This window comes from Lagopus muta, chromosome 26, assembly GCF_023343835.1.
Source record: "Lagopus muta isolate bLagMut1 chromosome 26, bLagMut1 primary, whole genome shotgun sequence".
Taxonomy (NCBI): Eukaryota; Metazoa; Chordata; class Aves; order Galliformes; family Phasianidae; genus Lagopus; species Lagopus muta.
In genome coordinates, this window is record NC_064458.1 from 4,778,971 (window position 1) to 4,793,349 (window position 14,379).

The 14,379-nt window shown below is 47.1% G+C and overlaps 1 protein-coding gene across 1 annotated transcript; it reads right to left on the bottom strand.

The window, feature by feature from the left end:
• Positions 1-4,997: 4,997 nt before the first annotated feature.
• LOC125684800 (uncharacterized) lies at positions 4,998-12,895 on the bottom strand. The gene is made up of 2 exons (XM_048927240.1): positions 11,651-12,895; positions 4,998-10,894 (listed from the first exon to the last, which is right to left on the bottom strand). The coding sequence occupies exons 1-2, from the start codon at positions 12,893-12,895 to the stop codon at positions 10,814-10,816; spliced, it is 1,326 nt and encodes a 441-aa protein (XP_048783197.1). The 3' UTR covers positions 4,998-10,813.
• Positions 12,896-14,379: the final 1,484 nt, after the last annotated feature.

Below are 14,379 nucleotides of genomic sequence, written 5' to 3' on the forward strand. Positions count from 1 at the left end.
CCTCAGCTCAGTGTGCACAGAATGAATGTTACCTTCTTGTCTGAGCTGCTGTGCTAATTAATAGGCTGCTATGAAGAATGTTAACTCCATCCCAGTCAAACCCCATACAATTGTGTTTGGTCAGAGTAGATGTGGCTGACCTGATCTGAGTGCAGGGAAGTGGGGAAAGAACAAAGGGCAGTGAGCAAATGAAATTGAAAAGATAGAAAAGGAAAATTCTTACTTTCTTAAGGGGAATAAATCACCAAGAATGCAGACCAGCACTGGGTCTAGAGAAATTACTGATCACTGTGACCCTATTATCACCTTATTGTTGCTTAGAGCAGACCGTGGTGCTGACCTCCACTGCACCCCTTTGTCTAGAGTCTTAGCGAAGAGGTTAGAGAATATAACACCTAGCATCAGCCCCTGGGAAGCAAAGCAAGAATGTCCATCTGGACCTTGTGATATCAGTCATCACACTCTGAGCCTTGATATTTGGTCATTTTCAATCAATCTCACCTGCCATTTATCTAATTTATGTTGTGTCAGCTGACTAGGAGAATGCCTAAGGAATGGTGACTGGCCCTTCAGACACTTGCTTTTGCAGGTCTTAAACATGTGACTGACATTTGCATGCTTCCAGTCTTTGGGGAACTTTCCCACTCTCTATGACATTGCAAAGAACATTGAGAGTGGCTTAACAGCAATGTCTTCCAGCTCCCTCAGCGCACATGGGTGCAGCTCACCAGAGCCCATGGATTTATAGGTGTCCTGTTTGTTTAACCTGATGATCCCTAGCAAGAGGAAATCTTCCTTGCTCTGGGCTTTCCTCTGGTCTCAGGGCCCTTGGATACCCAAAGTTCTGTCTTAGCAGAGAAGACTGAGTTGAGGGAGTGTGTATTTCAGGCTTTTCTGTTTAACTTGTTAACAAGACTCCTGTCCTGTCTTCGGTGAGACATTTTCCTACCCTTTCCTTTGCTCTTATGTATGTGTGAAGGTCTTCTGTTCACCCTTCAAGTCCCTTGCCAAATTCAACTAAAAATGGGCACTGGCTGTCTTAAGCTTCTCTCTGCATGCTTGATCTCCAGATCAAGCATTAACAAACACCAAAATGAATGTCACCCACAATCATTCATGTTGGTCTGCATGCTGTAATAGCTCAGCTATTTCAGTATCTATCCCAGATCCTTGTGTCTACAGAAGCACTGGGTGGGTGGAGTAGGCAAGAAGGGGTTTTGCTTGCAGCCCTCAGCATCAACTTGCCTCCATCCATTCCTTTCCTTTGAGTTCTTACCGTCAGCCTGTCAGTGATGGGATGGATACTGCCTGCATGGATCTTGTGTTTTCTTCTGCGGTAGAAGCTGTCTCTTTGAGGGCAGAATATAGTTCCTCTGCTCTGTCCTTTTAGTCCCTGTGACTTTTTAACCTGTTTCATTGCATAGCTCTCTGTCGAGTGGTTAGGACGGCTAAGGTCTCTATTCTCAGAGGGCGCTAATCCTGTAATTAGAGGATGAGGGCCATGTACTTAGGAGGAGATAATCACCTATTGAACTTACCCTCTATACTGTGGGGTGCTCCTCCTCCCAGCTCCTCCTGCCAGCGCGAACTGCCGAGCAATCTGCCAGTCTCTGCATGAGACCCTGTGCACACTGCGTGAAATAACCCCTGCATCAGCATGGGAGGGGATGGTGGCTGACTGGCCCTGCGCCTTGGCAGAGAAGGACCTTAAGAACCTTAAGGACCTTGGCATCCACACGGGCAACAAGCTGACCATGAAATAGCGATGTGCTGCTTCTGCAAAGAAGAATAACAGCCTCCTGGGGGAGCAGATGAAGGGAGGTGTTTGTTCTTCTCTGCTCAGCGCTGGTAAAGCAAATTCTGCTGAACTGTGACCAGTACAGAACTGGGCACTGCAATATGAAAAGGACGTGAATTTAGTGGGGCAAGTCCTGCAAAGGCCTTTGAATTGGACTGGGGCATCCTTTATGAGAAGGGAGGCTAAGAGAGCAGTTGCTGCTCAGCCTGGAGAAGAGAAGGCTCCAAGGGGAAGTATGTCAACGTATATAAACATCTGATGGGAGGACCTGAGGGGGAGCCAGGCTCCTCCCAATTATGCTCAGCAACAGGTCAAGGGGCAGTGAGTTCCAGGTGAAACACATGAAGTCTCATGAGAGTTTTAGAAAAGCACTTGCTTACTGTGGACTGTTGACCAATAGCAGGAAAAGCACTTGTAGTAGCACAGTGTTTATTTCCGATTACCAACCCTGTGCCATTATGGTACTGAACAGAATATGATGGTGACCCCAGGTATGCAGTAGCTTTCTGCTACCTTTGGGTAGTAATGATTTCAGGAATTTTCTGCCATTTATAATGACCTAAACATATTTTTGTTATTGACCCAAAAATGAGGAATGAGAGTGTGACCCGAGACAGCCAGCACGGCTTCACCATGGTAAGGTCGTGCTTGACCAATCTGGTGGCCTGCTGTGATGGAGTGACGGCATCAGTGGACAAGGGAAAGGCAATCAATGTCATTACCTGGACTTGAGCAAGGACTTTGACACGGTCCCCCACCACATCCTTATCTCCAAATTGGAGGGATGTGGATTTGATGGGTGGACCACCCGATGGATAAGGAATTGGTTGGAAGGCTGCAGACAGGGTGGTGATCAATGGCTCTGTGTCCAGGTGGAGGCTGGCAATGAGCAGCGTCCCCCAAGGCTCTGTCTTGGGACCGAGTTTTATAACTTTAAAAAAAGTTTTATAACTTGTTATTTGAGGATCTTCCAGAAAGCCAGAATTGTTAACAGGTAGAAACACAGCCGAATGGTTGCAGAAGATCTTGGATCTGTTCTAAATGTGTAGTGTGGCTGTAAAACAGAAGTATTACAAGTATAGCTGTTATTAAAAAATAATAATAAAATCTCATGCTATGCTATGAAGAATTTAGCTATCACATACAAGGACACTCCTGGCAAACTCAACAACTCTTCAAAGCCTGCCCAAGCAAAATTCCAGATTGGTAACAGGTCCTGTCCAGTACAAAAAAGTACAAAGTAGCCCTAGCAAGTGCATTTCAGTACATGTTCAAGTGAAGCCTTATGTCAGCAGACCGTGATACAACACAGTGCTCCTAACTGTTCATGCATGATCTTCACTTCAGGCAAAATTCTGCACCCTTTACTCAGGCACAGCTCCCAGGAGCCAACATGGGGAGAGAAGCACAAAGGAGGAGGACCTTTTCCTTGCAAGTGGAGATCTTTGATTTCCTGGACACATCAGCATAGATGCAATCCCACTTGGGACACAAAGCAGGCAGCTGCATGCTTTCCCATGCTCTTACCGGGGCAATGTTGTGAACTAGCTTCTGTAAGAATGAAGAGACCTATGCAGCTGGTTCATTTTGCCTCCATGGAACACAGCAGAAATCTTTCTCAGATTTGTCTCAAGTGACTCAAAAGGGCATCAGCAGAAAAGTAGTGTCATTATAATGTTAATGTTTTTTATTTTAATATCATACTCAGTTTATTTAACGCTCAAGGGGCTGGCATCAAGAGAATGATTTTGAAAACAGTTTGAAATATTTCAATTACAAAGAAAAGAAAAATCTTATTTTTTATTTTTTAAATTTTCCTAATTCTTGCTCTCTGACTCATGACTTACAAGCTGTTACACAGGCTATGGCATTACTTTGTGCTTTATAAAAATACCTGTCTTTTCATAGCAGTGCATAAGTGGAACAGTAGTTGTTTTCTGTGCTTCTCCCTCTTCACCTTTTGGCTCAACTTGATCTATGCTACTCCCTAGACCTTCAGTATTCCCATGTCATGGTTCTGGTGAGCCAGGTGATAGCAATATTGGACATAACAGCGCATCTACTGCTACAACACCAGTCGGAAATGCAGTACTGTGATCCCACTACTGATCACTCTCTTCTTTTCTGAACTATAATCCCCAGTGGTGAATTAGTAGAACAGCTCATAAGAATAACTCCAAGCCTCCAAGCTTCATTTGTTTAATTTCCTGTGAAGACAGTTATGCTATATCACAAGTATTAGTAAAACAAAAAGGGAAATCCCCTAGAAATGCATCTCAGTGAGATTTTAATCCCACTTTACTCATTCACAATATTCTATTAAACTCTCAGTTTTTCATAAGAAGCCACAACTTCAGATAGAGTTCTTGTGAAAAAAAGTGAGAGCATTCCAAGGTTCTGATACTGAAGCAGACTACAACGGGCTGCCGTGTGAAATTCCAGGGCTAAGACACTCACAAGCACAACCCTTCTGCAGCTGAATGTTGAAATTCCTTTATTTTCGCTGATGTCACAAGGTATTAAAAGCATTTGAGGGTTTTGTGCGTCATTTTCTCCTGTAATGAATCCTGGCCATCTACCAACCATACATGAATCACAACCTGCAGAAGCAGGGACTAGAAGAAAAAAAAGCAAGCGTAAAGAAAAGATCCACCTCCCATACTATTCCTGCAGTCAGCACACCTCAGCGTTCCATACCAGCTGACACACAAGACAGCAAACGTTACACAGGAGGGCAATGCAGCTACCAGTAGCAGAACTAGTGCAATAAGCAAAGGGCACCAGAAAAAGAATGAAAAGAAAGATTACCTGAGTTTAACCTATTTTTGGTTTGAGGAGTAGTTGATATGTTTTCTCACTTTTTAAACTCCAACCATTATACAAAGCTGTATCAACACTTAGCACCTAAAGGCAAATTCACAATTTTATCACCTGGTAATGTTAGAGCATTAAGGGGACTTATTTGCTATTAAAAAGTAGTAATAATAATAAAACTCCTAAAAGCTCTCTTTATTCTCTTCTAGTCTAAAAAGAACAAATGATAAAGGGAAAGGGAGAAAGAGGACTGGAAATTTACTTGAAGAATCTTTTTGACCCACTTAGAAATCTATAATATTAAATTACTGCTAATGCATTTTGGGTTTATCTGAACAGAAAGAACTAAAAAAAAAAAAAGAAACACACAGTGGGTGACTCAGCATGAAGTGTTATCAATAAAATGTTTTCTTGCCCTTAGAACAATGCATTTAAAAATATTTACATCTCAGTATCAATCGAGAAAACAATGGCTTCCTTGTTCCAAAAGAAAAAAAAGCACATACAGAAGGTAATCCACCACATTGTAGAATTTAACATAAGCCTCCATGCTGAGGAAAATAGGAGCAGGGCAGACTCTGCAACAACTTCACTTTGATACTTGCTGTAAGTACTGGAAAGCCTTGATTGCAACCATAATTCTGTTCTAAAGTGACAGCCTTATGATTCACGAATCAAGCTATGCAAGGTGTGAATTACTCTGTAAGAGCACAGCACACTCAGCTGAGCTGCTTTTAGAGCCACCATCCAATACAGCGAGTTGTGCAAGGAACTCCGGCTGAAGTCCTCCAGAGTCCCAAAAGGACCTGGCCTCCTTGCAGGGCCATGAAATGCACAAGTCCAGATGGCAGAAAGAGACACTGCTCAGGAAAGGTGTCACCAGGACCTACTGCACTGCTGGCTCAGCACAGCACACGTGGTACTGAAGGGAAGGTGACATGAGAACTTGTAAGCAGCCGGGTTGGTTGTCTTGTCTGGATTTTCAGTTAGTCTTTCCAATGCTCACTTAGACATTGTCAAACTGGACTGTTTTACTCAGTTGCATGCAGGCCAGCTGTCATTTTTAATGCCCCTTGCAAAGGTGTGTGAAGAGAGCTGTGTTGTTCTCATGTTTCAAAATCACTAGTGACATGCTTTGCTTCTACTGGCAAATGCCCAAAGGATGGTTAGAAATAGTTTCCTGAATGGCATTTTACCTGGGTATAAAATAGCAAAGGTTTATTCACCTCTCTTTTTGAAATAGTTCTTCTCCAGAATGCCTGGTATTTGTTGGACTTCATCAGATACTGAGTGTAGAGGCACTTGGGAATAGGGAGGCCTGGGCTCCTTGCTATAATAAATACATCTCAACGGGAAATAAAAAACCTTCAGAAAAAGTCAATGAGAAAGGACATCTCAGTGAGAAGCTTCTTGTCTAAACTAGAAGACATGGAGTATGAACGGAGTTCTCCCACATATATACTCCATTGAGTAATTTGTTAGTGGGAAGAGGACGGCAGATTGCTTCCGACAAGTGTTTTCTGAGAACAAGAGGAAGAAGCATCCCACTGAGCACACCAGGTTGTGAAAAGACAGTTGCTATAATTCTTAATTTTTTTTATCAATTTCACCTCAGGTGAACTTTCTGATCCACTGAAAATATTTGCTTTCTAAATTGATCTTCCTGTGAAACTCAGTCTTGTAGTAAAGTTTGATTGAATGTAGCTGGCACAGACCAGTGCCCAGAGCCTATGTGCACACAATTCTGAGTCCATAGGGAGATATGCAAGACAAAGAAAGTGTACATTTCCACAAAGGAACTGGAAGAATCTGTAGAATTCAGCGTAGATACCTGCTGTAAGGAAAAATGATGCAAGTCTGAGGTGACTCATGAATGAGGTGGTGGAGAAGGGAAGTGGAGAGCAAGGTTGTCCATGCAGTTACTTGTCCAGACCTCCTTAGGAGACAGCCTGGGAAAACTATAAAATGAAGAAAGCTTCAATCACTTCTTAGATTAACAAAAAAAGTAATTAAAAAAAACCTTAAACGTGATTAACTCTTTTTTTTTAATTATCCTAGGAAGTTTTCTCTTCATCTACAACCTTGAAACCATAATAATTAACTGGACAAGTCTGGATAACTTGAAGGAAATGCTTGTTAGGTCTTTCTGCACTGTAATGAGCCCCACTGCATGTTTGCGGAGTCTGTTAACTTCAGATACTGAGAGGAGGCTGATGTAACCACACAACGAAGGAAATGCTGAAGTGTCTTTGAGTATCAACTGGCTCCCGTGGGGGCCATTACTGACAAAAGCTCCTGAAGGTCTTTTTTGAGCAGGTAATTAGAGATCATGATTACAAGTAGGCAAAGGCCCCATGCAATGACTTTAATGTTGAGAAGAGCCCTCGGCTGATGTGATGAGACAGAATGGCTTAGCCATAGCTCCAGATCTTGGGAAGGGAGGTCCTCACATAAGGTCCAGAGCTCCTCCACAGTCAGTGGGAAGTATGGTCTGTAATGTTCTGTGAAGGAGAATGATATGACACCTCCTGGTCACCCTATGGGGTTGCAAGGCCCCAGTGTCATGACAGCATGTCCCCTCACGAGCCTCGGTAGTAGACACTACTACCATAGCCAAGTGGACAAAGACCTTGGTTCTGTAGGAGCCTTGTGGCCTTGCCAATGCTGTTTGCCATCTCCAGCAGAGGCTGTTCACCTAGAGTGCCCTCCATGTGCTCAGGAGTGCAGAGGGATGCACTGTCCTGCAGCCAGCAGCAGAGGCCAGGAATGGCGCTGCCTGCTCAGCACGGGCAGGAATGTCCCAGGGAGAAGGGCAGCAGGGCACTGGGTTTGCTGTGCTCCTCCGATGGACAGAGCTGTCACAGGAGTGCTGCAGCTCGGCGGGACAGCACAGAACTGCAGGCTCCATCATGCTGTTGGTGTCTTCCAGGTTGTCCTGAGAATCAATGTGGTCTCAGCTGCCAAGCATCAGACTGAGCTCTCCATGTCACTGGCCAAAGGCATGAGGGCTGCAACAAAAAACAGAGCAGAGATAAAACAACCAGCAGGGGAACTCTGCAGACCCACGCCAGCGCCATGTGTTTCTGTTCTAGGTGAGGCAGGACAAATGGATCTGATGAAGCTGCTGATCAAGAAAACTCCAAATGCATTAGAAGCACAAAATCATCTCTCTCTAAGGATTTTATGGTTCTATGATTTTTTTGTTACTTTTTTTTTCTAAACAAATTCCCTTATGCTGATTTCCTCAAGTACAAGGACCACCCGTAGCCGGATCTTTTCTTTAATGAGCAGATCTCAAAACTTAATTCTGAAAACCTTTAGTTGAAGAGCTGAAACATAGCCATCAGTGACAGGGTCACTTTTGATTAAAAAGACAGGCATTTATTTGCATGCAGTGCTAAATGTTTCTCACAGCTTGCTGGGATTCTGTAGAAACTCAATCAGATCTAGAAGAGTTCAGCCTTTTTAACTTTGAGATATGCTATAGGGATTTTTTTTAGAGCATAGAAATTTCATTAACACGAGCAAATAGAAAAAAATACATTTTTAAGAATGTAGACCACACGTGTGAACATTATTTTGCTGTATCTTTCTGTGCATCATGTTTTCCTCTATGTGTCCAGAAATATTTTTGTGTACATGATGCTGGTATTCTAATAAGTTACTTTCAGAGCAACCTGCTCTTCTGCCAGGTTTTAAGGATCATATATGTTCACGTAAGTAATGCTGAGTCCCTCGCTAATGCAATAAAATAAAGAACAATAGAAGAGCTACTGGAATGCCCTGCGAGGCCTGAGGTGATTATGCAGTGAGCACAGAACTGCTCAGAATCCTGAAAACTCACACCCAAATCCTTCCATCCTTCCTCCTCTCTCAGTACCTCTCAGTAGGTACTTTGATCATGGCAATATCCTTGCAACAACAAATCAAGCTGGTGTGTCTTTTCTAACTCATTCTTTTTAAATGATTTGCCCTTTTGCCTCACATTTCCCTTGTGCTGGGGGTGAAATGCTACTTCTCCTTGTTGCATGATGTCAGCATCACACTGGGGGAGAACTGGGATGAAACCTGGGTCTGGTTCTGAGAAAAGATACTGCTTCATCAGGTAGAGTAACAGGAAGCTGCTCTTGGATGCACCGATGAAGTAACAGCTCACAAACCTTCTCATTTTTTTCTTTTTTATGTAGGCTCACTTTGTCCTCTCCCTCTGTAATCAGAATGATATACTGTATGCTCCGAGTTTTTCATAAATTCTGTTTAGAATGATTTCTCTCAGCTTCTAAGAAACTGTAGAATTTCATTTTAAGAGTACATCTCATCTACTGGGTAACCCAAAAACTGATCATTCCAACACTAAGGAGAAATGAATCAGACAAATTCAAAAGCGCTAAAATTCTTACTTCTCTGCAAATAATACCAAGTAGCTGTATATTTACCCACTGGATTCAGAGATTTGGTTCCTTCCTTTTTTCCTAGACAGAGCATGACTTTTGACTTTTTTTTGCAACAATTTTTATGCTGTTTATCAAATCATTCTATTCCATTTGTAGGCAATCCTGAACTTGTTTCTCAGCACCCTCCGTGGTGAAATGGTGGCCTATCAGCCACCTTAGACTGAAGATGATAGGTGAGATTAAATTCTTAAATTTCAGTCAAAGCTTTATTTTCATGGAGAGAAAAGTCATTAGACAAAGACCTGATTCATCCCTTCTCGCCTGCCTTTTCCTAACATGGCATCTGAGCAGCTAAGGTTCCTGTAGTTTTTGGAAACTAGAAATGGAGAAATGTAACGGACACATTTCTAAAGGTCTTCACTGAACATTTGATAGGATTGAAGAATCACAGGAGGGGAGACAATACATTCCCTGTTTCCGGAAGTAAAGTTATATGCAAAAAAATCAACTCTTGTCTGCATCACTAGGGAACAATTCAATTTCTGATTATAAAAGCATTTTTTTCCTTTTTTTTTTTGTTCTTTTTTTTTTTCCCCTTGAGATTTGGATAGATGCACTAACTCAAACGAACCACCTTAGAACTGCCGGTGTTTTTTGGTGTCATGGGTTATTCTTAGATAGAAGCCCGTGACGGGGGGGCACAGCCCCGGGAAGAAGAGGGAAAAAGGGTACGAATGGTTTGTCGCCAGCCGTCCGGCCCCGGGCTGCGTGCGCTCCGGGAGAGGGGGAAGGGCAGAGAGCTGGCACAACGGCAGCGATCTGAGGAAGGGTAATTTACTGAATCTAACTAAATCAAACAAAACGAGAGAGACAGGACTCAAAAAGTGAGAGTCAAATCGCGATAGTGCGACGAAAGCACGCGCTTTCTCCGCGGCGAGCTGAGACGTTGAGCCAGGCCGGACGGAGAGGGGCAGACCTCCGGGTCCCGACCGCAGCTCCCCGCCACTTTCTCTGCCCTCCACGTCCTCCGGGGATGCCGCCCCCTCCCTTCCCATCAGGACACTCAAAGAGTCCACAAAAGGCAGCAAAAGGAACCAGAACATTCACTCGTTAACTCCCGCTGGTCCACGTGATGTTCTGATGTGGAACACTGACAACAACAAACAAATCACGAAACCACAACATCTGGGTTGGCAGAGAGCACAGTGCTTCTAAGAAGGAACCGATAAGTACTGATCAGTCTGCGAACGCAAATCATTTTGCAGGCCTCAAACATTGCAGCTTTTTAGTAGATACACACTTTGAGAGTAATGATTAACATGGTTCTGTGGGAATCAAATGTTGTTTCTGCATTAGAATTGAATAATATATATATTTTTTTATCTCATGATCTCTGCTATCATAGTTCTTTTTGGGAGTCCTGATTTGCAGAATCAAACTCTCTAACCCACATAAGGTTAAAGAGCAGATACGTTTATTTCAGTGCTGCTCCACACGCCGGGTGCCAGGGGGATCGCTCCTCCTAGCTTGCACACCACAGAGTGGGGTCTCGATACATTCCTTAGCCAAGCCATACATATTCATTAGAATACGCCTGGGCTGACAAAACGGTTAGACTAAACAATAAATCTCCCTTGGGTTAGCAAAAGATTAAACAAAGCGATGCTACTTGTGACCTCTTTTGAGTTAACATAACCAGGCGATGTTATGGACCCCTTACATCTTACCTCTTGTGTTCTTTAGCTTACCATCTCAGTCCTTCTAATTAACTTGGGGAAGATCTCTGATAGTTTACATCACTTATCCTCTAGATGAACCTTTCCAGGAACGCATGCTCTGTATGTAGGTGTATGTGTGTATATTTTGTCACACACACTGCAAAAATATCCTGCATGAGAGCAAACCAGCGAATAAGAGATGGCCTGCCCGAGGAAGCGCTTGGAGAGACATCGAAAGGCCTGGCATCATCCCTTTCCCCACCCTCCCCCCGGCTGTAAGCCTTCTGATAAGATTGTGAACCTGGAGTACCCAGCCAGTGGGGAAACAGGGGAGGGCATGCACTTGTGCGGTGCAGGTCCATCCTATGTTCCATCAGTCCCATGCAGACCATCACCAGGTGTTGTATGTGATCTGACAGCAACACTGGAACGCTTGATGGCATTTCATTCCTTCTGGTGATCCTGAAGGCTCACAGACTCACGGGCAGAAATACAGATGTTTCAGAGGTACCAGGAGGGGAAGGTCTGCTCTCCAGGGCAAGATACAGGCTGTATTTCTATCCTGGGTCAACACTTCCACCTGTACTGGGGCACATCCTGGCCGCCTGTACCACACCTTCTGGTCTGCGGTGCGTAACGATATCAGGCACCAAAGGAGGTGTCCTGATCTGCCACAGGGACACGATGGGGGTCCCTTTAGCGACAAAGATCGGAGTGTTGACCACAATATCAGTAGGCCATGTACCTGTTACTGGAGGGACTGCTGAGCCTCCCACCTCCAATAGTCTCCCCCAAGGTGCAAGTAGGCCACACCACTTGGGTCCTACCTGCACCTTCCAGGGCCATTTTATTTTATGGGTACCCGGATTTAAACTCTCAGGGGCAGGGAGCAGAAGATTATTTTTGTTACCAATCTGGGGTCTTACCTGATGATCAGTGCCCGTAATTTGGATCCTAAGCGGGGTGGCCCATGTCGTCTGCAACATTCTCAGGGCACTGGGTCTGCCGTCTCGAGGTCTTTCATTCAGATCCTGCAGGGTTTCATACAGCCTTTTCGTCCACCCCTGCAGGGACTGGGAGTCTGTCTTCAGGGCAGCCTTAAGAATACCGTTATAACGTTCAATGAGGCCTGCCCCTGTTGGATTATACGGCAGGTGGAAACGCCACAATGTTATTTTCTTCTGCCCAGCACTGTATCGTTGCACCATAAAATGAGTCCCTTGGTCGCTCTCGATGACTTGAGGTGTCCCGTAGGCAGACATCAGTTTAGTGAGTGCCTTGACGGTATATGCCTGGTTTGCTCTCGGTACTGGATAGGCCTGCAGTAAAAACCTGCTGCAGACACCGCTGAGGCACTCGCACTGCACGGCCGTCTTCTTCTTCCCGTGCTGCCGGACCGCTCTCTGCAGGGCTGCGCTAAGTTCCTGCTGCCGCCGCCAGAACCGCAGCTCCTGTGCTGACGGGCGGTGGAGAGGGCGCGCGGCGACAGGCATCGGCGTGGGCAGCCGGGCCGCGGCCTTCCGGGATGCGCGCGGCGATGACGCAAAGACGCCGCAACCGCGGAACGAAAGGACCCCGCGCGCGGCGCCCGCCCCGTTCCGCGGCACGACCAATGGCCGAGCGCGGCCTCTCCGCCAATGGCGGCTGCGGCTGCGGCCGCGGGGCCCCGGCGATGGTGCTGGCGGAGCTGCGGCGCTCCACCGCCCCGTGTCCTCGCCGCCGCCCGCGCCGTGCTTCGGGGACGCCGGGCGCTCAGGGGAAGGCGGCGCGGAGGCCCGTCCCTCCCGGGTCGGCACCGAGCCGTCCTGCGCAGTCGCCGTTTGGACGGGAGCCGGCTTGGAACGCGGTCGTGTCTCTGTTTGTCGCTCTGTGCGTTCGTCGATTAAACGTTTCCCGTTCGTTTCTAGGCGCTTCTGCCCGCGGTCGTTTCTGCAGCTCCGGTAACACCCCCCGCCCCCTCCCGCCCCCCCCCCCCGTGTCCGTGCCCACCGCCGGGTAAGGACGGGGCGGCGCAAACGGCCGTGTCGCAGCACTGCGAGCGCCGGCCCCGTTCCTCCCCCCGCATCCCCTCCCCTCCTCGGCACCGCGTGGGAAATGGCTGGGATTCCGGGAGAGCTGGGGCGGCTCAGCCTGCAGACGAGGAGGCTCGGGGCGATCCCGTGCGCGGCCATCGGTCCGTGCAGGGAGGCGCGGAGAGGACGGAGCCCGGCTGCGCCCGGCGGTGCCGAGCAGCGGAAGCAGGCAGGAGGCAGGAGGGAGACCTGGAGGGCTTAGGGCAGTGGCTGGGGGCTCTTGAAGGGGCTTTGAGGTGCTGTGGGTTCAGAATTGCGGTTTTTCCTCATGTTTCACACAGAAGGTGGCAGCTTGGCTCAGTACCTCAAGGTGGCAGCCGGACCCCCAACAACAACAACAGAAACATCCGCTGCCCAGAGTCCTGTGTATGGCTGTGGGAAAGATGGAGGGTGGAATAAATGTAGAACATGCACGGGAGGCTATCAGATCAAATTCAAAGTTGGCACCAAGCTTCCCCCTGCAGTTTAAACACCTACCAATAAGTCCCGCCAGTTCCTCAGCTAGAACCCTTTCCCCGTGGAGACAGGCTGCTTCCATTTGCAGCCATCATGCCAGGTGCCGAGTAAATTGCCCTGTGACCAAAAAAAAACCAAACTCCTGTGTTTGCACCGACTCCTAAGCCATTTGTTCAAGAGCTGGGTTTTTAGGCTCATCCCAGTATCCTTCCCTGCCACTGAAGGTACAGATGTAATAACCACCTGCACACCTGTTCCCTGCACACCTGTTCCTTCAACTACCCACCCCAGCCCCCTGAATTCATCTTTGATAGCCTTCAGGCTTTTCTCACTAACTTCTTCACTGCCAGCCTGTACTATCAATAGTGGACAGTAGTCAGAAGGGCAGATCAGTCTGGGAAGTCTCCTAGCAATGTCCCTGACCCGTGCCCCAGGGAGGCAGCACACCTCTCTGCAGGTAGGGTTGGGCCGGCATATAGGGCCTTCAGTTCCTTGCAGCAGGGAGTCACCTATGACCACCACCCTTCTGTCCTTCCGGGTGGAGGAAGTCTTGAGGCGTGGGGGTGACCGCTTCCCCCAAGGCACCCTCATGGGTGGACCTCCCTCCACACCTGCACACACCTCTCCCTCAGGTTCCAGGGCCTCAAATCTATTCACAGAGGCACCTGGGGAGCCGAGCATGGTCGGGGGGAGACACCCACATCATCGGGTCGGTATCTGTTTCCACCCATCCTTCGCTCTCAAACTGCTTTGCTCTGCTCGGCAGCAACAGGGCAGAGGCTCCACCACTGTGCAGTGGATATTACCTTGCCCTTTTGAGAGAGAGTTACAGTGGTTTCGACCCAGTCCCACACCCCCTAGTTCTTCATTAGTATTGCGAGGAGTAGGAGAGCCGCTCTCGAGAGAGGTACCGGGCTGCTCCGACGCCTCGGGAATCCCTGGATGAGGGAAAACCGAGCGAATCCCCTGTGCACCCCACGATCAGCTGCCTCAGCTCTGCCTAGGGCAGCTCCGAAGCAGCAAGCCTCAGCGATCAAAAGAACCCTTTCCCTTCCCCCCCCCCCCCCCTTTCACAATACGATTCAATCAAATCCCAGGCTCCTCCACTAAAATGAGCTGCAATTAAT

Coding starts and splice junctions, on each gene's coding strand:
- LOC125684800 (XM_048927240.1), bottom strand. CDS start 12,895: ATGGCCGCGCACGGGATCGCCCCGAGCCTCCTCGTCTGCAGGCTGAGC. Junction 10,895..11,650: donor TTACGGGCACTGATCATCAG/GTAAGACCCCAG, acceptor GCTCTCATGCAG/GATATTTTTGCAGTGTGTGT.